The following is a 25,027-nucleotide window of genomic DNA, read 5'->3' on the forward strand; positions in this document are numbered from 1 at the left end:
AATCCAGTCCCAGGCTGAAGTCTGTGCTCCACGGGGGCTGCTCTATCCAGAGCAGCAGCCCCACCCCCAGCACAGGGCTCACATTTAAAAAGAAGCAAAAAAAGGAAAGAAAAGCTACTTTTATCTGTTCTGCTTTGAAGGGAAAAAGGATTACCAAGGCTAAATAAGCCACGTGAGTATTTAGCTAGCAAGCCTAAATAGAACCCTGATAGTAAGTTCTGGCAGAGAGCTAATTAAATTAACTCTCTTTGATTTATTAACAAGCACAGCAACATATCACACAGGATTGTCCCGTGAAATGAATGTGCTTTCTGATTCCCTCGGCTGCTTTGGTGTAGTCACCTCCTGGAAAACCCAGTTATGGGGACTCATGTTTAATGAGACTCAATGGCTCGAAAAGGATCCCTGCCCACCAACAGAGATACGCACTGGTAATAATATGCAAAAGCATGTTATTTTCCTTGCACTTCCCTAATTCCTTTCTAATGCCTAGGACGATCTAATGGCTAATTCGTAATTTCCTGTCCACTGATATGCAGATGAATGACAAGCCAAAGCTTTCTGCATGTTTAATTATTCTGTTGATTTAGAAGCCACTTTTCCCTCAGTGCAAGTTTCTCTCTGTGTGCTCTCATGCATCATGTATTTCATTATTTTTAGAAGCACGTTCTGTGCCTTTTTATGCTCTCATAGTTCCAGCATCCAGTAATTGCCATGTTTTGTGTCCAATGGACCTGATCCACCAGCAAGTGTAAATCAGGAAAACATCGCTGACTTTAAATGGAGTTATGCCAAGTTACACCAAACCTGAGACCTGACCTCTCCTATTTTTAGTAGTGAGGGAAATATTATTTGTGTGCTGGGACCCTTGTGAAGTAGCAGAATATAAAATTCAGAAAACTTCAGAGTGGTTAAAATCCAAATTGAAGCCTGCAAATGCACAGACGTGAATCTATTTATATAGCGAGCTCTACTTCTGCTTAACCCCTGCAAGGAACTGTAACTCTCTTTGCATATTTGATTTCTCTCCCTCAGTCATACATACTCAATCTATTTTTGCTACTTTCTAACAGTTTCACTGGTGGGCTTCTTCCCTACGTCTTACATTTAGCTTTGGTGTTCAAGCGCTCTTTTATTAAATTAAGGTAATTAATAAATGGAGACATTAAGCAATCAATTTTGCCTGCATATCTCCACAGCCTTACGTATGACTGGCTGTAATCACAAGATAAATGCAATGTGCTGATGTATGGTAATGTTCAATAATACATTCTCCACCAGGCTCAATTCATCAGGGAGTTTCTGGAGGGGAGGCATTCGTTATTGGCTGTCTCCGGACCTCAAGGATAACATTTCTGTCCTTTCCATTGGCCGCCCCGCTGCTGCAAGCCTCTTCCCGTCTTATTTTGATGATGAATATGAAGGCATGCTAAGCCGTGCCGGAGCGTAGCGCTCGCCGACTGCACTCCCTCCCCGGGCTCAAGGACTCAGGGGCTCCCTCGCTGCTTCCCCTGCCCACCACCACCACCAGCAGCAGCAGCAGCAGCGGCAGCAGCAACGCCAAAAGTTGTGATGCTTTTCTTCACCCAGTGCTTTGGGGCTGTGTTAGATCTTATTCACCTGCGGTTTCAGCACTACAAGGCAAAGAGGGTTTTCTCGGCTGCCGGGCAACTTGTCTGCGTCGTCAACCCAACGCACAGCTTAAAGGTGAGTTAAAAATTTTTTTTTTTTTCTCTTCTGACATCTTCTCGTCTTCCCCCACAGCCACCACCGGCATTTCTCCGCAGGGAATGAAATGATGCTCTGGCAGCAAGGGGAGAGTGCTGTTAACACATTGCAGCCCTGGCAGAGAGGATGTTTGCATTGTCTGCCTGCATGATTCCCCTTGGAGCGAAGGGGAAGCAAGCACTGCTCCAAGCGATTGCGGGAAGTTGCTGCTCCCCCTCCCCAAAGTTTCCTCATCCTTTTCACCTGTGTAATAAGCACGCGTGTTGCAAGCATCTGGAAAAAATGACTGAAAAAGTTAGTTGAATAAATTTATGACCCTTTTTAGTGGAAGGATGCTGGGTGGTCTCCCAGGCTGACACCCAAGCACAGGATGCTGTCAAGCAGTGGGGAGCAGGGAGGAGGGGGGGTGGCAGCAAAGGGGTCTCTGACTGCTGGTCTTGTTTGCTTTTTTTTTGGGGGGGAAAGGCTAGTTTTGTCTCCTGAGGGGACTCTGAAGGCGTTTCTCTGGCACTGAAACTGTCCTTAAGCTGTTTGCAAGGTGAATCTATTTTAGGCGGGAGAATACATTTGCCTTAATGCAAAACTATTTATAGTCCCCATAAAACATTTCTCTTACTCACACAATTCTGGATTTTCATAGACAAAGTGTCAACATTTCTGTCTGTGTCAGAGCCCTGATGGTTGTACGTAAAGGAGCAGCAGGGGCATAAAGCTGTTTGGGAGGCTTTAGTTACTTTACAATGGTAGTGAATGACCAACTTTATAAAAGTGATTCCTTTTTTGCAGTAAGTCCTTGCGTATCTGACTTGCCGCTCAGCTAGCCCCACACAAACTCAGAAATTAATTTAATTCGAGATGACTTATCTTTGGCTCTGCTGAGGTCCCTGTGAGAAACTCAGAGGGGTTGCAAAGAACATTTTTGCGGAGCTGCAGGTCCCCGGAAGGTCCCCTGATGGGATAAATCCCTCTGCAGAGCAGCATCCCCCTCCCCACAAAGGCAGATTTCCCAGAGTTATATTTTCAGTCTCAGGCTGTACTCTGGCAGGGAAAGGTTGTTTCCAACAAGGCACCAGCTCCGTGAGGATTTCTGCACAAGGCTGTGCTCAGCCCAGCCCGCACCCCCGGCCGGGGCAGGCACTCCCAGGGGATGGACTACTCGGGTGCGGGCTCGCCTCTCCCAGCATCGTGCTCCTCTGCAGACACAAGCTGTTTAAAAAACCCGCAGCCCTGTCATTATCTGACAGGATCTGGCCATCCAAATGGAGACAAGAAATAGCCACGTTCTTAAGTGCATGGGGAGATTTTGTAAATGAATGCTTCTGTGCTCGACCCCTTTTATGTGACTGTCTCCTGCTACTTTTAGCTATAATTTTGTTTAAAAAAAAAAAAAAAAAAAAAAAAAAAAAAAAAAACACAATTTCAATGCCAGTGGCACTGTCTGATGAGGTCCCATAAGCACACAGAGGGGTGTCCACTGACTGCTGCACTGGTATCTACGACTAGAGCTGAATTTATCAGTTCAGGTCCTCTTGAGTTGCAAATCTGCTGTTGTAGGAGCTGCAGCATTTTACCTTCGAACATATAAAAAAAAAGTTGATGCTTCTGTTCCTCTCTGTTAAACACACTGGGCACTTCAGTTTATTAAAATCCCCCCATGGCCAAGCTCTTCACTGGTCAGACTCAAAGCATGGTAGAGAGATAAACAATCTTGGTACTCTTGGCAGCTCTTGAAAGCAGACACAGGATGCAAAACTCTCTTGGAAGCAAACAGGAGCCTCTAGGAAAAAATCTGACGTATCAGTGAAGCCCCAGTGATAACTGTCTTGACCTGGGTGGGAATTTCTCCCCTGATAGGACTGCAGTGGGAAACCCATGGCATGTGTTTCCCCACACGGGCCTGTTGAGACACCAGGCAGATGGACAAGCTGACAAGAAACCTCTCTGCTCTGAAAAAAACCTCTGACTGTAAAGTGAAATATGCTTTGAAGGTGCTCCTAAGTTACCCAGATCACATCCAGCCGGGTAAATACAGAGAGGGCTTTAGCACTGATCTGCTCCCAGGATGTTCAGGTTGGTTTCCCACCAGCTCTGTAAGGAACATACCATCACTCTGTGCCAACACCCAGAAGAGAGTGTGGGTCAGACCCCTTTGTGCCCAACACAGCACTACTGACACCCATTGCCTGCACCAGCTGTAGAAGCCTTTGGGCCAACACCAGTCATCTCTGAGCAAAACACCTCACCCCACCTGCTTGTGCCTGGTGGTGGAGAGGTGGTCACCTTCAGCCAGCAAGGCACCATGTCCAAAAACTGGTGTCAGAGACAAGCCAGGTGAACTTGGTTCTCAGGGTGCCCCTTTCTCTCCAGGGGATGCCCAAGGAGGTTGTGGTTGCTCTCTCCAGCAACCTGGTGCAGAAACTTCTGAAGCTGGAACAGGGAAATCCCCCCCAGACTGTCCTGTATGCCAAATGACACCTGAGTGACCATTAAAAATAAAAGGGCCAAGCATACTCCTCTGTGGTGATTTACAGTATTATGGCTACTTTGATGTTTCATAGTCTATTATTTCTAGCTGGGTCATTTCAACTGTAACATTTTGTTGACGTCCCCCAGATCTATCTTAACAATTGACAATTGGAGTGAAAACCGTATTAAGGTTCACGGCTGATGAATACAAGCCTGCTAGGAAACAAGGGCTAGGAGCAATGACATTTCTTTCCCTTCTAGGTTTAAATGTTTGTGCTTAGTTCAAAACGGTAAATTCTTTGCAAGGGGATTATTTTATTCTGTATCTCCACAGCACCCAGGCGAGGGGGCTCCTCGCTGACTGGTGCAAATGATAAATGGCAGGCATCATATTCTGGTGTGATTATGCACATTGACATCCCTCACATAGGTCAGGTTCTCAATCAGTGCCAACGCACATAACTCCATTAAAGTCAAATTGCAGCAGGACCTCCATTCTCAGTCCTTCCATCCAGGGGAGTGCTCAGAGATGGTAATGAGATCCAGCCCACCCTGAGGACCCTTGGTTGGTGATCATGTCTATGTGTCAGAGATTTGGCATCATGTAGAGCACTTAGTGAGCAGCAGAGGGCAGGGGAGACCTGGTACCCTCCAGGGAAAAGTTGCACCATCTTCTGCTGTCACAGACACATTGTTAGACCAAGGGGGCCCTCCAGAAAAGTTATGTCAGCATGCGGTCATGGCAATCACAGCCCAGATCTCTGACTGTGACCAGAGCCCATCACTTACCTCTTCCTTTAGGAGAGGTCCCGAGGATGGCAGAGAAGCACATGTTTCTAAAGAAACCTTTGTCTTTCTTCCCACTGAAAGGCTCATTAACTGGGAAGGCTGGTGAGTGACTCAGTGTATCTTAAAGGAGAAGACAATAAGAGTATCAGTGCAGACATCTCTATTGATCTGCTGCTATTTCCCTGTGCACGACAGGCTGACACAGGCAGCTCTAAACGAGGAAAGACAATTTTGCAACCATGCCCCTCCATTTTGCCTGTTCGGCAGGGGTGTGAATAGGGTGGGGAGGTTGCTTTTGAGTCTTTTTGTCCTTCTTGATGCTTTTCTCTCTTTGTCTTCCCACAAGCTTTCCCAGGCATGGCAGTAGCACCTTATGATGCGGTGTTACTCTGGGATCAAAATTTACTTGCCAAGGAGAGAAACCCATATATTCACTTCTATAGGTCACCTTTGTTCTCAGTTGTATTGTATGCATTACCTTGTAACCTGCTTTCCTTTAAGCATATGGTCACCCTGATGTCTCCCCTTGGAGAGGCACAGCCAGGCAACTGAGTTCCCCAGCCAAGTGGCTGCTGCCTCCAAGGCCGTATTAATTAAAGGAGCACTGCTTATGCTGCTCGCTGCAGGGTCCAGCATGTGGGGAAAGTTTTAATGTGCTCCATGTGCGTGGAAGAAATGAGCAGGGTTTGCTGGCTCTGCAGAGATGAGGCTCAGTGAATTCCTCTGCATTTCTCCCCTGGTAATAGATGTGTGCAATCACAGCCTAGCGAGGTGCTGGGTAAAACAGACCTTCTTCATTCAAGGAGTTACTAGCTTTTTGCATGCAACTTTAACTCTTTGGGGAGTGTGAAAATTGTTCTTGTAAAGAGCGAAAATGTGTGTTTACAATGTTCTTGTAAAAAAACCTGTCTCCATCTTTGTAGGACTTCGAGGAACTCCTTGAATGACAAAAAGCAGCATATTTAAAGGAGGGCATAGATAGTTCAACCTTATATTCAGAAAGGGTTGTAGCATGGTTTATGGGGCCAAGCTGTCTTCTAGCTACTTTTTAAAGCAACAAGCAAATCTGCTTTGAGTTAGGGAAGGGATTTGAATCCTGTTATAACAGCTTCTCTCTGCACGAAGTGGCCAGCCAAATAGCATTGTAATCCACTTTATCCCCAGCAGTATTAAAGTGCTGTGGTGCATTATACCCCTGTGAGTTTTATTTATTTATTTATTTGGTGCAAGGGAGTAGAGAGACTCTGAAACTTGCTGCTAACAACCCCCAGACATCCTCTGCCACTGTCTGAGCTCAGACACCCTCAAATGACCTGTGTAGGTCTGTGATCTGGGGAGCCCAGGTGGCATTTGACCCCAGTGTCCAGCAGGATCATGACAGCCATGGCAAGAGGGGCTGCAAAACCCCCTGTTGCCTGCAAATACAGGCTTCTGGCAAGGTGCCTGTGTCCCATCCCAGCTGTGAGCCAGAGATATGTGAGCACTGGGTACCTCAGACTTTCAAATCCTTTTGTAGGGATGTGGATGGCAGCAAGAACCGCTGCTTGGACACACCTCCTTCAGCTCTGCCTCTGTTTGAAGGGATTTCAGTGAGCAAAACTGGAAACCAAGTTGACTACGAGCACCCAGGGAGCCTCCGGTCGTGCCTCCACAGCTGCCTGCAGATGTGACCATAAAGGAGCTCTGTGGAGGTGAGGCAGAGCATGCTCTGGCAGCTCTCCTCCAGGACTCATTCACCAGTGCTGCTGCCTGGTCCCAGGAGCTCCCCTCTCCCATAAACCCATTAACCTTGAGCACACAGGCCCACTCACCTGCACAACTCATGGGGCCATGGCACAGGGCAACGTGAGCTTTGCTCCAAGCGCACTGCAAAGCAGGGCAGCTCTGAGCTTCAGCATGGTCTCCCAGAATAACAATGAACAGCATCTCCTTGGTGGAGGGAGAGGGAGGAGAAGAGCTGCCGTCTCAGAAGTTTCTGTGTTAATATGCTCCAGCTTCCTTCTCCCCACTTCCCACCCCAAACCTGCTCTGGAAAATTAATCACTGCTGTTAACTGACACTGCCTGTCATGCTACAGCTCCAGACATGGGATAGAGTGGGTAAGCATCTAGTCCTTTCCTACTAACATTTGATTTTGAGGGTGAATTTCAACAGTAAGCCTGACCTGGTTACAAGATTGTTCAAGTCAGATGTTATCAATGAAAGACAATGCTGTTATTTTAATATTGGAGAAATGCCTCTCTGCTTGGCAGGGTGTTTGACAGCAGGGTGAGGAGTAGCCATCAGATATCGCCACATATCACATTGTAATACACCCACTCTGATACAACTCAGTATATCAAGAATTTCTCAGTGCAGGCCTTTGGGTTAGACATAACAGCCCAGATACCTCCCTCAGGAAAAATACTGACCCAAAACAAATGCTGTGGCTAAGACATGGTGTGCAGAGGAAAGATGGATGTTTTAATATAAGCCTTGATTACATGAAATGAGTGGTGAGGTCTCAGTCTGCTTCCCAGCAGATGTAAGTCACCTCTGGACATTCCCAGCATTAGTTAGCACATGTTGCTGGTTGCCTCAGTAGAAATGTCAAGCACTGAATATAGTCCTGCAAGCCTCAGATGTTAAAAAGTCCCAGGCCATGCTCCCAAATATTGTGAATTTTGCCTCAAAACCAGAATTCACAAAGACAATAATTTTTTGTTTAACTGTTAAGATTCTCTCCTAGTATCAAAGACCTCCCAGCACACTTAGCTGGAGAGGCACTTAGAAACTTCTTTTATTTTCTCTGAGACAATCTGAGGTTCTTAAATAATCCAATAAACTGAGTTTAAAGGAAGCACAACAGATCTCAAGAGCTCTGGTAAAGCAAAGGAAAGGAGCCTCTGTGGCTGTGCCCTTTCTTCCAGGGACTTCAGTGCTTCCTATGCCATAGAAAGCCCATAATCTTTGTCCTGCTTGGCTCAGAGCTGAGACTTTGGGTCCCTCCCCACACGGCCAAAGCTTTCCCATCACAATGGGCAATCAGCATCTCTCAGCTGCGTACAGAAAAGCGAAAAACTGTGAAAACGGCAATAATTTCACAGGGTGGTAGTGAGAGGACAGTCTTTACCCAGCTTTACCAGGGACTGAGCGAGGCAATGAGGAGCGTGGGAGAACACAGCCACACTTTTCTGGCTGCATGAGGCTGGGGTGGCGAGGAGTGCTTCTCCCCCAGCATGATGGGAGCACTGACCATGGGAACGATGACCATGATGGGATGCCCTTAGCACCTCTCAGTGGCATTGCTACTGGCACACATGACACGGCACGGCATAGCACAGTGCAGAGCCATGGTCCTCCTCGGAGCTGGTGAAGATGGGTGCCAGGAGGCACACGAGCCACCAAAAAGGAGAGAATGATTTTGGAGGGCTGAACAAGATTTAGGTAATACACTGGGCCTGCTTTTGGTGTGATTTTTGCAACAGAGGTGAGCAGAGCTGAGCTACCATGTTCAGCTGATCTGGGTCCAGGTTCTGATGGAGTGTGGAGAGCCTGAGCCTGAAGCCCCCACCCTCTGTATATGTGCTGTATTTGGAAGTGAAAAGCATGGATGTTGGGACATTAAACACCTTATCAGACTGCATTATTTTTCTTTCTTTCTATAGCTTCTCTCTTTTTGTTAAGTGCCTTTTCTTCTGTGCTATTGTTCCTTCTCATCCTGCCCATTCCCTGCTATACCAAAGTTTTAATGCAAAATATTCTCGTCCTTTGTCATTCAGTAATCTAATTTTGGGCTTTGTTTACTCCCACTGAAAGGAAAGCATCACTAATTTCACTGAAACTTTGGATCTCTTATTTTCCTCTAAGCTCTTTCAGAAGAAATCACAATCATTCCATCCTCAGCTTGTTTGGTACCACCAATTTCCCCATTGATAGATGATGTCCCACAAAAACATTGCTGTTACCACTCACAGATGCAGCTGGTGAGGAAGTCAAGTGTCTTACATGGATGCAAAACCTGATTTGCCATCGTGCACTGGATCAGGGCTCAAGCAGGAGGTGCCACGCTGCCCACCCAGCACAGTGAGACATCATCATGATCTCTTCACCAGTGCTGGCCAAAAAGAATATCTTCCCTCTGTTTCTATGTGGCAGAGCAAATCCACTTTCAGCAGGGATTTGAGCTTGTGGTCTGATGTGTGCACAGCTGAAGTAGGTACAGACATCCCTTCTGCTTCCATGCTGCAGGAGCAAGCAGCTGGGCAGGGCAGTGGCCTCAGCTGGTTTTCACAACCTCCCACAAAGCTCTTATCCCTAGGGATTATTGAGGGCTGTGCTGAATGGCAAAATTTCAGTTGTGCATGGAAGATGTCCTGAAAATTACGCTGGGTGACCTGCTGCTAATAGCCACCTGCAATACTCCTGATCATCTCTCCCACAGTGTTCTCCTCCAAAGAGGGAACAGCATCCTGGCACTGCCGATAAATCACCTGACATGTACACACTGTGCAATTTGAAGCACTTTTATTTATTTAGAGGCATTTCTGAGCATCTTATATAACATTAATGGATTTATCTTTAGCTCTCCCCTTTAGTCTCAGCAGCAACATGAAAGTGTCACTGGGGGAAAACGGCTGAGACCTCCGAGTACTTTGCATGCTTATTGTGGTGTATTTTTTTTAAAAAGGTAGAAATGTTTGAAACAACTTTGGAAAAGAATTAACCAGTTATTTCTACACCAGATTCAGTGCTTACAGTTCTAGTCTTTTCTTCCAGAGAAATTTTGTTCTGACCGATCCAAACTGAACCCCCTTTTCCTTCCAGATTGGCCTCCTCAGTAAAAAATAAAAAATTTGCACAGCTTTTGTGATGTTACTGATATTTTACACATGGAAATATTAAGCTCCAGAGGGGATGGCAAATTGCCCATCAACCCCTGGGAAATGCATGGTGAAGAGACATGGTCCTTGTGAATATCTTAAACACAAGATGACACACTCTCTCACATCAAGTGCCAGCTGAAATGGAAAGAGAAACAGAGAAATTGAGAATAAATGAGACAGAAAAAGATGAAATCGGTAACATCCCCTTGTGTGGAAAACAAACACTATAGATGAGCAAGGAGGCGGATGCTACGGAGCAGAAAACCACATCAGCAGAGGATGAAAACATTCTTCCACTCCTAGGGACTGCCATGTGGAAAATAAGCAAAGTAGTAAGTGTGGAAATGGAGTAAATAACCTCCACACAAGGATTACATAGGGCAGCTGGGGTAAGGGGACGGTTAAGGTCACCTTCAGGCTTTATGGAAATGAGATGCTGAAGTGCAAACAGCAGGATGGCAGCAAGTGGGATGATCACATTAGTGCCCGGAACTCTGCAAGACCACTCAGAGGTTCAGCATCAAGCACAAGTTCAAAAATACATATGTTTTGTAGGATCAGACCCTTATTCAGACATATTTATTCTAAAAATTATCAAACTTGACCCAGCAAAAGACCATACGAAAAACCTGCTGGAGTTCAGCAAATTTATCAATCTCTTTTGAAGAGCACAGGGCAGAAAATTGAAGACGTCTTCTTCTTTAATAGGGACGTCTCACTGCTGCATTGCAACATCAGCTCAGGTGGGGATACTTGGTTGCATGCAGGGATGTTATCTCTGCTGATTGAGCCCCAGCGGTATGAAAAGGCACATTATACATACCAGTGGGGCCAGGTTTTGCTTGTAGAGCAGTACTGTGAATTCCCTGCTTGTACTACCTGAGTGCTGAGGACACCTCTGTGGTGCAACATCTTTTGGAGTCTAGGATCAGTGAGATTAATTGTCCTCAAAGGAAGTTTGTCTTTCTTGTCACTGACAATCAAGGAAACCAGAAGACTAGCTTGGGATGAATATGTCATTTTTGTCTAGCTGAAGTTAGATGAAATGAATCCTACTGATACCCTATAGTTCCTTTGGCCTATGCAAAAGAAAACCCAATCAGTATAATTGTCTCCCTGAGATAAATCCAGATAGTTTGGGCACAGTAACACCAGTTATTATATTCACTACTATTTTACATGGGTTCAGGTAAGACAATCTTCTTTCCACTATCCAAAAGCAAGCTTTGACGGAGATTTCAGTTTTAGCAAAAAAATGTCTGGCAACATAATTGCAGAGTGAGATCTTTCAATTTATTTCTACTAGAAGGAACTTCTCATCAAGAAAAAAAATTAGGAATAACTTTTTGGACTAACCGGTAACAGAGGATTTCAGGCAAAAGAGGCGAGTAAACCATGGATGCTGTCACCATTGCCAGGCGAGACAGAAAGACAAAGGGGTCCTGGTGGACAAGCTGAACGTGAGCCAGCAATGTACCCTTGTGGCAAAGGCCGACCTCATCCTCAGCTGTATTAGTAGGACTGAAACCAGCAGGAGTGTAACTTGTGAGACCACGTCCAGAGTACCAAGTCCTGCCTGGGGTTCCCTACCACAAGAAAGGCTCTGACACAGAGAAGCAAGCCCAGTAAGGGGCACCAAGCTGGTCAGGAAGCTGGAGCAGGGTGGGGGAGGAGAGGCTGAGGGCTGCGCTTGCTCAGCCTGGAGAAGAGAAGGGAATTGCCATCTACAATTAATCTATGAGACTGTATAGAGAAAATAGAGCCAGACTCTTCCCACAGATGCACACTGGAAGGAAACAAGGACCAGACATAAGCTGAAACAAGGGATACTTTGACTAGATATGAGTTAAAATGTCCTTCTCATGGAAGGGGTGAGGCACTGGCACAGCCTGCCCAGAGAGGCCCTGCCATCCACATCCTTGGAGATTTAAAAAATTTGGTGGGACTCCAAGCCACCTGATCTATCCTTGCAGTTAACTGTTCTTTGAGCAGAGGTTGGACAGAGGGGTTGAGCAGAGGTCCTTTCCCACCTGAATTGTTCTGACTGCAATCCTGTATAACAACAGAGCTTGGTGTGCAAGGAGGGGTGCAAGAGTGTAAGGGTCTCAAGAGCAATCATTGAACATTTCAATCAACAATAACCAAGCCAAAGTCATATCTGAAAGACGTATCTCAAAAGAATGAAGAAGGCAGACAGACAGACATGTGGGACGCTCTCAGAAATCATCACAGGAGACTGATGCCAGTGAAAAAGTATGGAGCTATAGCAGTTACATAAGTATTCAGTACTTTAAGCTCATCAGAAATGAAAAAACTTATGGTATTCCAAAGCCCTGGATATTACCAGCTAATGAAATCAGTCTGGACTGGAAAGGAGGTCACCATGGTAGATGAAGTATAACAGAATTGAGAAAGACCTACTTTAGAATATGCTTTGGAATAAGCATCCTTATTGGTAATTACAAGCAATATAAAATAAACTCTAAAGAAGAGAGGACAGATTGTTCAAATTCTATCAGAAAAGACTTTGCACCATGGCACCAGAGTAAACATATTCTTAAAGAGCTCTGAGTGGAGCAAATAACATGGAGCAAGTCACACGGAGAAAATAATCCACTTGGACAAATCTGCCTTTCATTCTCCTTATGGGATGGCTGCCAGCAGAACAAACTTTCTCTGGGTTTATTCAATTAACTGCTTCATGATTACTTTCCCCCTATGGCAGGATCCCTAATGCTTCGGGCTCACTTTTTGGCATGTGAGCTGTGTTAATTAGCTGTGCAAAGAGGTACAAAGCAGAAAGGCTCCTTAGGTAGTGTCATCTCTGCTCTCTGCCTGGATTCTGGGTCTGCTCCCAGGCTCTATGGAGTTTGTTTCTGTTTGGTCAGTGAAAGCCAAACGTCCTACATAGACTTTGGTGACAGGATGAGACAGCACCGCTAGAGGTGAGGAAATGCTGATTTACCCAGCCTTTTTAGGCCAGCTTGTGGTTTATAGTACAGAAGTCCGTGGGTGACCTGTATTTTGTTGGGGAAGCTTAAAATACTAACATTCCACGTGAGTTTGTTGGTCCCTTAAAATCTGTCATTGCTGTGGTGGCAGGGGCAGCAGAGGGGGAGATAAAGCTTGGTCCTCATGCTCACAGGCCTTTGTGGGATTATTAAAAAAGTTTGCATTAATATGTCGAACTAAAGTGGCAGCTGAAATGCAAGCACATGTTATCCTTTGCTGCCTTGGCTGTGAGAACATGACTCCTTGTGGTGGCCATGAAGGCACCGAGATCAGGAATGTCCTAGGCCACGAGCTTCAGCAGAGGATATATGACAGAAGCCTGAGCACTGGTCCTTAAAAAGTGTTTTGCTGGTGTTTAAGGTTTGTTGGCTTGGGAGAGGTATTCGCATTTCATTTTCTCTCCTCTCATTCCTACAAAACAGTTGTGATGTGGTCCGGGGCTCATCTGGCTCATTTAGTTTCCTCTCTGTCATCATTCTGGAAAATATTTTTTGGGACCTCTTTACCCCTGTTAGTCAAGAGGTATTCCACATAAATATTTACTTCAAGACATGTACCCAGGTTTAGACCTCTCATTATCTGTGCTTTTGGGAGTGGGTGAAAAGACATGTTTTCCAGAACCACATGCCAACTTGGAAGAATGAAAACTCAAAGAAGGCAGCAATGCAGCAGGAACATGTGCCTTACAAATAGGGGTGTGTTTACTTGCAGACAATTCATTACTATGCCCAGGTCAAGATTTAAAGTGCAGCAGGAAATCAGACAAAAACACTTGCAGTAATTCACCATCACTTCATCTGGTTTCCCCCTTACAGCCAAACTGGAATTGTTCGTCCAATTATAATTCCTACCTGGAATCTCAAGGGCCTAAATCATACGGGAAACAATACAGCTTTAAAAAAAAGCAAAACTTTTACTGAGTTTCTTCTGTCATAGAAAATATTTCAAAAAAGAGACTCAAAAATGTGAAGGTCATGCAAGGTTGCACAAACATAACCACTGGTTTGTAAAATAACTGATTATTACGACCGAGTTTTCTTTCAGGCTGTTGGTAAAAGATGAAGGCACTATCAGAAAACAGATCTGAAGCCAGCTTAATCTCCAGGAGCTTCACAAGGCAACTGGAGATAATTTAGTGTTGCAGTTTACTGGTGATGTATCTCTTAATATTTTTTAAGCTTTTAATGATTTTTTAATAATAAGCCAGTGATTAGAAAACAACATCCCAATTCACAAATAAATCCAGGCTGTGTCTGAGTATTTTGCCAATTTGCTGCTTTAACTAAAGCAACTTTAATTTGCCAGAGGCCAATCAACAGCCTATAGCAGAAGAACTCAGGCTGATGAAGCAGATGTTGGGCATGGGAAGACCTTTTCTTTACTTGCTCGTAGGGAAAATTAATTGATGCCAAAACCAGCCTTTCAGCAATTTTTGTAATGATAACTTTTGCTTCTTGACTTTTACAGTAGAGAAGAAACTTGCAGATCAAGTATCTTCTTAGTTGTTTTTCATGGAAAAGGGCCTTGATGCTCTCTACAGGCAAGTCACACAGTGGGTTGCAGCCAGCTGCAGTCCTGGCTGACCCGTAATTACAGCTCAGGCACTCCAGTAAGGCCTGTGCCACCTGATGTTTGCAAAGAGCTGCGTGTTGAAAGATGAGCAAGAACCTAGTCCAGTCCTCTGCAGGCAAAACCTCCAGCAGCCTAAACCCAGTTTTGTAGATAACAGACTTCCCCAAGAGCAGTGAGCATCTGTTCCTGAGTTCATGGGAAAATTCAGGCTGAGTTCCCTGGAGATCACTCAGTGATGACAGACCCAGTGCTTTGAGCCCAGGCTACAGCTAACGGTGACAGAGAGATTGCTGTACTTACCTCTGTACCCAAAACTGCTTTTCCTCTCAATGCACAAACACAGCCTTTGAGCTCACCAACAGCACCAGCAGGTTGCCCGTTGCCTGCCCCTCTCACCCCAGGAGCTGGGATGCGAGAAAGGATGGAACAGAGATGCAGCAGAGGCTAGATACAAGCCAGGCCAAGCCTCATGGATAAACAGCTGCACTGGGTGGGTGCTGTGCCTGAACTAACAAGCCCTGCAGGAGGCAAGATCTGTTCACTGCAGCATTCTGTCAAGTTGTTGTGGTTTACTTGCCTCCAAACCTGACAGGCACATCCACGTGCTGCAGTGGTCCATCATGCTGCCAGAGCTGTGGGGAGGGGATCAGCTAGCTGGGACACTCTACATGCATCTATGCCTTTGATTTCTCTCTCTGTAAATTAGGTGGGGGACAATGTTCTCTGACATCAGTTAGGTAGTTTGGGATGGAGGCCAAAACAGTCAAACCTCCTGCTGTAGGTTAAGCTGCTGTACATGTGTGAGGGGCCCATCCACAAAACTGGTCCTGTTGCCATAAATACTGTGAAGTTTCCAACCCTTTTGGTGTCAATAAGGCTGGGGGGATATGCTCTTCTGTTCTCACTGTTGGGTTGTAAATATGTAAGACCCAAAATGAGGATGCTGAAGCTTAATTGTAGCCACCTAAGTTTGTAATTTTTTTACCTTAATCCCTTAATGATGATTATCCTGTAAGTAGAAAATATAAAGCATTTTAGGAGCATTAAGTAATACTTAGAGGGCTCATTAATCCACAGTTAATATGCAGCCACCACTGAGAGGGAATGAAGCAATCATGTCGCCTCAGCATTACGCAGCATGCCATCCCCGCTTGCCTTCAGGAGGGAAGTGGAGGATGCCCCCTTCACCACCTGGGACCATGGGAGGAGGTGGACAGAAAATGGTGGTCTAAGGTAGACACCACAAGGGATGTGCAGCCCCTTAACCTCCCTTGTCATTATGCATTGAGGTTTGAGGGCAGTTCTGTGTCAACATCTTGACTTTTTCCCTAACACAGACGGCAAAGTTAGCACCTTTTACTTTCAGTGTGCAACCAGAGTCAAATTCAGCCACCTATGTCAAAGCTGACGGTAGTGCTTTGGAAAAGTGTGTATTAGTGCAGCAATCTCTGTGCTTTTCCCTGTCAAAGGCAAAACATTGGGAGGTCAATCATAAATCATCTAGGCTTGACCACACCAGTGACCCGATTATAAAATGTGTGGGAGTATTTGCCAGCCTTATCTTCACTGATAAACAAAAATGCTCTTCATCATTTGGGGTTTTCTTGGTGGTTCCCCATGCACAACAGTGATTAGACTGTGCCTTGTGCAACCCCAAGCACGGTGAGTTCCCAGCACTGAAGCAGAAACTGCAGAGTCTGCAGTACCACCATCCACTCTCAAGGCTTTATTCCAGGGGGATTTAATTCTCATAGAAAATGTCCTAATGTCATGAGTCAAATAAAAAACTTGTCAGCTCAGTGATCTTCAGGAGGTTCTTAACTGGCAGAAAATTCAAGGGGGCACTGTGCACTGACTTAGGACAGGGTAAAACAAGAATGGAGGGGCATATCAGGCAATAGTAAATGTACCTATACTATGTGGTCCAAGGCAAGGTTTTCCTTTGTCCTGCCAGGGAACTTAATTTTCTAGATACCTGTCAGCATAGGAAATGAGTACTGAGGCTGTCACTGTTTTTTCATGTATTATCTTCACTTCCACTGTGTGAGATAAGGCTAGGGGCACTTGTGCTGGCCAGGCAATGCGACCAGCAGAATTGCATCTTAGACACAATACAGTGTCATGGCCAAATCTCCACAAAGGTACAAATCCCATCAGCCCGGGGTGGCTGCTCTAGTTGCAAAACTAAAAAAGGAGCAAGAGCAGGAGTCCTGGCTTTCTGGTGGACTTGCTTCTCAAACCCAGTCGCAAAGCTGAAGAAGGAAAGAAATGCATGTGCTCTACCGGTTAAATCTTTCTCTGGACAAGAGTGGCAGGGGTACAGCCCCCCCCCCAGCTCCCAAGCCTTCAGCTGTGCCCTGCAGCTCATGCATGGGTGCTACCCTGGTGGGAAGCAACCTGTGGTGTACATGCAGCATTGGCAGCCACCCCAAACCTCATAGCCAGGAAACAGGGGGTGTTGACAGGTCATCCTCAACATGTAACAGTTTGCTGCAAATCAGTGTGCCTCCTCTAATCCAGAAGCTATGCCTGTGGAAGCAATAAATGCCATACCACGATGTGATGCTCCTGATTTTTCAGAATTTTTATCTAAGCATAATCCATTGATGTTATTTAATTACCATAAACCAGCTGCCTTATAGCATCCAAAATACATCTATTTGCCTTAATTTTACAGTATGGTAATTAACTACCAACGACTAATTTAAAACATATTTACAGAGGGAAATGTCAGAGATGCATCACTTTTTCATGCCCAGTAAATGTACCTGCAATAACCAATTTGGTATTTAATTAGCTTGCTTATGAGCTCACCTCTGAGAAAAATTATTTCAGAGAGTGTGTTAGCTATGATGCTTAAGCATGTTCTCAGAGAGAGGATGCATCAGCTGCAGGTCAGCAACAATTTTTTGCTGTATTATGTTGGGGTGTTTTGCTGTTCATACAGGCTTAATGTAGTTATGGCCTTCACATCATTTTTAAGTTAAACTATTAACCACACAGAAAATCAATATGCAATAGAGCAACATTCATTAAGCAAACTATAAATCAACTCTTCTGTAGACACAGCAGGTACCAAAGACTTTCATAAAACTCCTGGCCTGTCATGATCAAAGGAGAGGAGACTGTCACAAGGAACAATAAATTTCCGTGCATCAGATCTGGGTTAAGTGATATATATGCATGCTACCAAATATTAATTGGGAAGGGAATTTGTGTCTGTCAGGACCTAGCAAATGTGTGGGCCTTCAAGGGTTCCTTCTGCTGTAGTTCCCTGAACAAGATGGGAATCGCACAAGTTAAATGGCTTTTCCGTTTCTGTTAGGAATATAGTTTTCCTGGGTAGTGCAGTGGTGGTCCCTGAAATGAGGGTTGTACCACCATCCCCTGGGATCACTGAGCTGCCTCTTAGCCATCAACCCCAGGAACTGCAGGGCATCATGCTTGTGTCTTCTTTGCCCTAATTGAAGTGTGCGTTGCAAGGCTGAGGATTTTCCACTGCTCATCACTGACTTTGTGTACTCACAGCATGTTCATCCATCACTGAGGACAAGCATGTGGGGGGAGGAGCAGGCAAAAGGAGGAATCCCATTTTGAAACCTCATTGACGTAAGACAGACTGAAGCTTTGGTGAAGGTACAGCAAAATTTTCTAGCCTCCCATACATAAATTCACATCCTTTAAAGATAGAAGAGGATCTTATGGTGACCTAACCGTAAGCCACTTGCAACCTAAGCCAGTTGCAGAAATTCAAAGCCAAGATCCTTTCTCATGAGCTTAAGGCCATAAGTTCATGTCCCTGATGTCTTTTAGAAAGACCTCTAGTTTGGACACAATGACTTTTGTCAATAGATAACATGTCTCGGGGCAAAATATGATATTTTTAGAAACGTTACTGTCAGCAGAAAAGAAAAAAAAAAAAAAAAAAAAAAAAAAAGCCTACATTTGATTGCTTTGGAAGGCGTTGGGGAACCTGGGAAGACTTTGTTCAGTGTTTTATTTTTCCTTAAAGAAATAGCAGCTATCTGAGATCCCACACAAAAAGCCTGGAAATCAAGTACACCCTCCCTCCTGCTCAGGAGAACGTTGATATCCCCACAGAAACACTGCGTCTGTTGTAAAAAACGGAGTAACTTTGCTGGGGGTTGGAGGGAGGCAATGAAACAGACCTAGAAAATCAATTACAGCCGACTGACAGTAGAGGTTTGTATCGATTCAGTGAGGCTTCCCTTCCTCAGGATAGACTTGCAATAGCCTTACATTCCCTCGGTGCTCACCACATCAGCCTGTTCCCTCCAGGGCGGCTTTTCCCTGTGCTCCTCTGTCTACCAGCTTTCACAGGTGCAGTTACAGCTCATCTCAGCTGCTGGATCAGCATTTTTTGTCCTCTGAGGCTTCGTGAAAGTCACCCCAGTTTGCAAAACCACTGACTGGTGCTTCAGCACTCTGTAAAAGTCAGTGATGTCTGCACACACCACTTACCCCCACAGCAGAGTCTCATCTCTCTCCATTGTTTTCCCACGGTAGCTGTAGTATCCTCCCCCTACCCCATTTTGCCAGATTGCTCCTTTATTTTTCCCCCAGTCACATACTGACCCATCCAGCTGGTTTCCCCATCCAAGAGTGGGCAGAAAGCACTTTCCCTGCACAGCATCTGCTCCTGCAGGCTCCTGAAGCAGCCCTGGTCATCCTACATCAGGGAGATCAGCTGTGGGCTTTCTGCTCCCTCAGCCTTGGGGGTCCAGCCTGGCAGTGTTACAATGCCTTAATGTTCCACTTCTGTTCTAATTAAATATCAAAAATCTTGTTTCAGAGGACTGGATCTCCTTGTAGATTTTTTTTTTTTTCTGCAGTAGAGAGTTAGTCCATGGCTCATCGGTCTGGAAAATATCATGCTTGTCTTTGGCAAATAGCCAGGCTTTCATAAAATGTTCCTCAAGTAGAAACTCACAGTCTCCTTATAAATACCGTCACCTATGTTTTAGAGCTGAAAAAAACCAAGGCCTTTCTGAGGTTAAAGCAAGGTCTGAGATACAGAAAGGAGAAAGCCCCAGTCTCCTCTCTTTTCATTAAGAAGGTGTTCTCAGTAATTCTATGGAACAAGAGATGAAACCTTTTCTGAAGCCAGGGAAAGTCTCAGGGGCTCAGCACTTAACAGGTTCACACCTTCTATCAGCAGAAAGAAGTGAGTTTTTTTGAAGATGTTCAAAATGCATTTGATTTTGAAGTTACAGAAAGCCATTAATTATGCTGTTTTCAAAGATAATCAGTCCAGGCACCCTCCACATACAACCAACAGAAATACAGTGGGGGGAAAAAAAAAAAAAGTAAATGTTAGGTGATAGCATTTATAATCCCGAAAGGTGCCTCTTGAAGGACAGACACTATTCCCTATCTGTCTTCAAAGCACATGAACAAGTAGCTTTGTGAGGACATTTCAGCTCCTGACCGGGCTATTGTGCCAGCCCCAACAGTCTAGAAAATAATTTTAGAAAGTTATTTTCAAGTCTGTGCTGCATCATCTCAAGATGACATTAAATTTATTTTCCAAATAATAGAAAAAATTAAAATGCTGTTGAGTCTTCAGGGGCAAAAGTGCAAATTTCATGCAAGATGCCTTCTGTTTGTCCCCGAGGGCAGCACCTGGGCAGCACCCTGGGATGCTGCCTTCCAGCTGTGCCTCTGCTGGTGACGGTCATGGAAGGGAGACCCGCGGCAAATGCCTTCTGCTGATTATTTAAAAGAAAGAAGGAAGTTTTGGTTGAAATAAATCTGTGATGGAATATACTTAAGGCTAAATTGCAGCTAAGTTTTATGTCCCTATTTTGCAACGGGGAGTGCATTGTGCTTGCTTCCTTGAGATTTTATCCACCTTTGAAGCAAAAGTGGAAAGTGGGAGTTGGTTTCAAAACAAAAAAGGGGACCAGGTTTCAGTCCCTTCCCTTTGGGCAGGTATGGTTATATCCCCACAGGGCAGGCAATGACCCCGGGACGGGGCAGGAGAGGTACATGACAGCATTCCAGTGGCAGCAGCTCTGAAGCAGGCTCACTGGCCATTCTGCAAACCAAGCTCCCTGGAGAGCAACAGGGTAATTGTCCTGCGAGTGGTCGAATCTGCATTTTTCTGATCACTCAAATTCACAGCAAAACTGATGATAGTGCAGGGCTTGTACTTTTCTCCTGTCTTTTTCTTCCCCTTAATATAGCAAAGTGGTCCACTACTAATGGACGTGGATTAAACTGCTTGGCACAGCATGCTCAGCACTGAGAGCAGGAAATGATCATTTCAGGGCCACTGCTAAGAAACCCTGTGGAAGTGTCTTGGGGCAGAGTGAAAATCTAGTACTTGGGGATTAATTATCTGGAATTTAATGAGGCCAAAAGCCAGGTAGCAATTAAATGTCTGTAGATGGAGAGAGTAGTTTCATAATAGACTTCAGCGGTGAGACTGGCTTAAAAAGTTTTTGCTCTCTCATCTCAGTCTGTTACGAATAACCATTTTTGGGGCTGTGCTGTGAACCAGATTGCTGAAGTGATCTGCATTGCAAACTCTTTTGGGGGATTATATTTGAGCTGTGACATTTCAAAATTAGGCTCCAGTTTCTGCCAAATTGGAGCAATGAAAAAGATCTGTGTGTGCGTGCACTCACGTGTGCGTTTATACACATCAATATAAATGCATTGCAGAAGTGATGCTTGCACAGAGAACATACAGTATCAAAGCTTGAGATTGGCGGGTTATGTCTATACTGCTAAATAAAAGAGGAAGAGGAATGGGAAGCAATCTCTTGCCTGAAGCTAAATGCCAACAACTTCTTCAATTGGTTTGGGTTAGCTCTCACTATAGCAATTTTGCCTTGGAAAGAAGTAGCTGGAGTGGTGCAAACAGAGCCAGGGAGTGAGTTTATAATCCAGGTATGTGGATGATCAGGAGTCCAGGGCTTGGGTTCACTACTTGATCTTCTTTTGCTGGACATAGCCATATGTCCCTCTCTGAACATACCCAGCTCCATATACTGGCTTTGTGTTTTGGGCCCATCTGTATGATGTAATCAAGTTCAGAGTATTTTGGTTTGATTTTTGATCATCCTAGTTTTATCTATATATGTAAATATATGGATAAAAGGAGGGGTTCTTTTCACAGTAAATTATACTTTGAATAAGTTAACAAGAAGTCCTATTTTTTCCTGATTTATGTTGAGAAATATGTCAACAGTTCCTGTTTAGTGCTTTTAAGAAAAACGTGTTGCACGGTAAAACTCCTGAGCACTCTATCATCTGCTATATAGGTGTCTACTTTGCATTAGCCAAAATCCAGTCCTATCCCCTATTTCATCCAGTCCAGTTTTTCTGCAGAGTTCATGTTTCTCTCTGAGTACAATAACCATATCACTTCAGTTATTACTGTCATAGCAAGGAGATCAGACACGCTCCCTGGCTTCTCCATACAATATATCAACTCTGGTTATGTAAAATATTACAATAAATTATTACATCAAACAGGATGCAGACAACAGGATTAAAACACTATGGCATAACACATATAATATGAAATTATAGGCACACTATCTGACTAGGTATATATATATATATATTAGTTTGCATATGGGGCCTACGAAAAGATTTGAGCAATTGGAGATAATTTTATTTTTAAAATCAAGAATCAGAATATAACTACTCCGGGCTTGAGCAGAGCCCTTTCTTGCCTATTGCAAAAGTACTGATTGTTTTCTTACAGCTGTGGACCAGCTCTCCATCACATATTTTGGTTTTTAAATCTATAATGAGATAAGCCATAGCTCAGCTTTCCTTAAGTCTCCGCAGGCTTGTATCAACGCAGATGTTCATGAAGAAGAGATAATGGTTTAAAAGCTCTAATTTTGTTACCCTTTCTGCCATCTAAGCTGATCCTAATGTGATTAGGAAAGTCCTTCCTTACTTAGGCAGGGTCAATTTGTTTCAGTGGAGGTAGGGAAAGGAGACACTGAGGGTGTTAGTGCTGGCTCCATGCTCAGAAATGTTATTGTGGCAGCTGGGAGACTTGTTAATGCAGTGTCCTTCATCACATCCAAATGCAGGGGAGAGTCACCCACTTCAGCCGTTCCTTCTTTATTTGTATTTATCTGGAAGTAACGGGCTGCTACGTTTGCACAAGTGCACTTTATTTAAAGAGGCTCCCAAACCTTGTCGCTGTGGTTGTACCAGATCAGGCTGGATTCATCACATCTGATTTATCACACAGCTTCACCTCAGTGTGGTGGAGGACCACAAGAAACCCAGTACATCAGACAGCATGCTGCCAGGGTGTTGACACATTTGGCTGCCAGACCTTCTAAGCACTTCATATCATACACAACCAAAAAAGGAGAAGTTAATGCAGTCATAAGGAAGTTTATCTTAAGGTCAGAAAATAACATGATGCTACCAAGCTATCAGAAGCTCTTGTGAAATAATAATAGTAACTGACATAGGGGGGGAGCCCTAAAGACATGTTGCTGCAGTGTTGGATAACGGGCCAAGATTTGCCTATCAGCCAAGGGAATATCACAGGCAGCAAGCTGCAGACTGGGGGGTCAGGGTAGGCTGTGGGGCTCATGCTGGCCACCAGAGTTGGGCAGGAGCATCAGGGAAGGAAGGGCAGAACTGCAGGATGAAGTCCATCAGAGGAGAGATACATGATATAAGCGATGCTGAATGTGCCCATGGTCAGGCCACATCTGTGCTGTGTTTTGGGACAGCCTCACACCAAGGAGTTGTATGGAAAAGTCAAAGACAAGATCACTTTTCTTCTGCATTCACCTAAAGCAGGCCTGGGTGAAGAGAAACACCACTGAACTTTCATATGAGCACTGCTGTCTGGCCACAGGGTGTAAATTACCACTTCTCTCTGCTGCAGTTCTCCATCACATTAGTTTGTTGCGAACGGACTAATTTTAAAAAGAACACATTACCATATTTCTATAGCATGTGATCGGCCCTTGCATTCACCATCACACCTGAAACATGAGCAGGCAAGCACAGCTCAGGTTAACCTTCATTTGCACAGACTGAAGACTGTGCATCCAATCTTCACTATCAGCTTAGCCCATTTCCTTGGGGGACACCTCTGACAGAGCTAGCATGTCAGTCTTGGTCTTAACATCTTGCCCTGATGTCTTGTTTCTTATGCACTTATTTTCTGGTCATTCACATGCAAATCACAAAATTGCCCTGGCAATTCCAGCTACTGGTGCTCCACACTGCTTGTCATCCACATGGTTCCTCCACCTCCAGACAACTGGTGTGTGGTGTGCACCAGCTCTTCAAACTGCACAGGCAAATGTTTCCTACTATCTTTTCCCTCTAAATGTTTCTAGTGTAGGTCTGGGGGTTGTAGTTTGGGCTGATTGCACCCCTTGTTTTTTCTCTGCATGGTGGTGGTGGATACCATGGACCAGCTCATTTGTCATTTGTCCCTTCCACCTTATCTCGGCGCTGTATTGCAAGGTCTTTCCCCACTACTTGATTAAGTGCAAAGATGGCTCAGTGCTGTGGACTATCTTTTCCATAAATGGCACAAACAGAAGTTTGTTTCCAAAAACCTCATTATCAGTATTTTAAAATTTTTCACTTCCTGCTTTTTTGGTCTTAGCTTTGGGTTATGTTTCAGCTTTGTTTGCCAAACTGCTCTTTCATTAAGTGTGGGAGTCCCTGCAGCTGGCCTTGTTCAAACAGGATTTTCAGGATTACAATAGTAATATTGCTGAGACCTTATACAAAGTGGGAAGGTTTTTTTTCATGTCTGATGTAACCAGATGCTATAAACTTCCAATACAATGGCTACTTTCAGGCTGTGGCTCCTCACCTGTTCTGCGTCACCAGAGCCCTGGAAGTGCTCCCTTCTCATTTCCTTCATGTTTCAGCAATGATACCAGGGAACTCCAGAGTTTGGTTTATTTCATGCAAATGTTCATTTTCTCCTTTCCTTTCCTTTCCTTTCCTTTCCTTTCCTTTCCTTTCCTTTCCTTTCCTTTCCTTTCCTTTCCTTTCCTACATTGATGCTGTGCTTCCTTTCCTTTCCTTTCCTTTCCTTTCCTTTCCTTTCCTTTCCTTTCCTTTCCTTTCCTTTCCTTTCCTTTCCTTTCCTTTCCTTTCCTTTCCTTTCCTTTCCTTTCCTTTCCTTTCCTTTCCTTTCCTTTCCTTTCCTTTCCTTTCCTTTCCTTTCCTTTCCTTTCCTTTCCTTTCCTTTCCTTTCCTTTCCTTTCCTTTCCTTTCCTTTCCTTTCCTTTCCTTTCCTTTCCTTTCCTTTCCTTTCCTTTCCTTTCCTTTCCTTTCCTTTCCTTTCCTTTCCTTTCCTTTCCTTTCCTTTCCTTTCCTTTCCTTTCCTTTCCTTTCCTTTCCTTTCCTTTCCTTTCCTTTCCTTTCCTTTCCTTTCCTTTCCTTTCCTTTCCTTTCCTTTCCTTTCCTTTCCTTTCCTTTCCTTTCCTTTCCTTTCCTTTCCTTTCCTTTCCTTTCCTTTCCTTTCCTTTCCTTTCCTTTCCTTTCCTTTCCTTTCCTTTCCTTTCCTTTCCTTTCCTTTCCTTTCCTTTCCTTTCCTTTCCTTTCCTTTCCTTTCC

At 44.6% G+C, this 25,027-nt stretch overlaps 1 protein-coding gene across 1 annotated transcript in view; it reads left to right on the forward strand.

Moving 5' to 3' along the window:
- Positions 1–1,383: 1,383 nt before the first annotated feature.
- Positions 1,384–25,027, forward strand: part of SIAH3 (siah E3 ubiquitin protein ligase family member 3) — a 49,274-nt gene continuing 25,630 nt past the window's right edge. The window contains exon 1 of the mRNA XM_026858069.1: positions 1,384–1,707. Within this exon, the coding sequence (XP_026713870.1) occupies positions 1,573–1,707 (135 nt within the window). The 5' untranslated portion in view covers positions 1,384–1,572. The remainder of the gene's footprint in view (positions 1,708–25,027) is intronic.

This window comes from Athene cunicularia (assembly GCF_003259725.1).
Source record: "Athene cunicularia isolate RWA chromosome 1 unlocalized genomic scaffold, athCun1 chr1_part1, whole genome shotgun sequence".
NCBI lineage: Eukaryota > Metazoa > Chordata > Aves > Strigiformes > Strigidae > Athene > Athene cunicularia.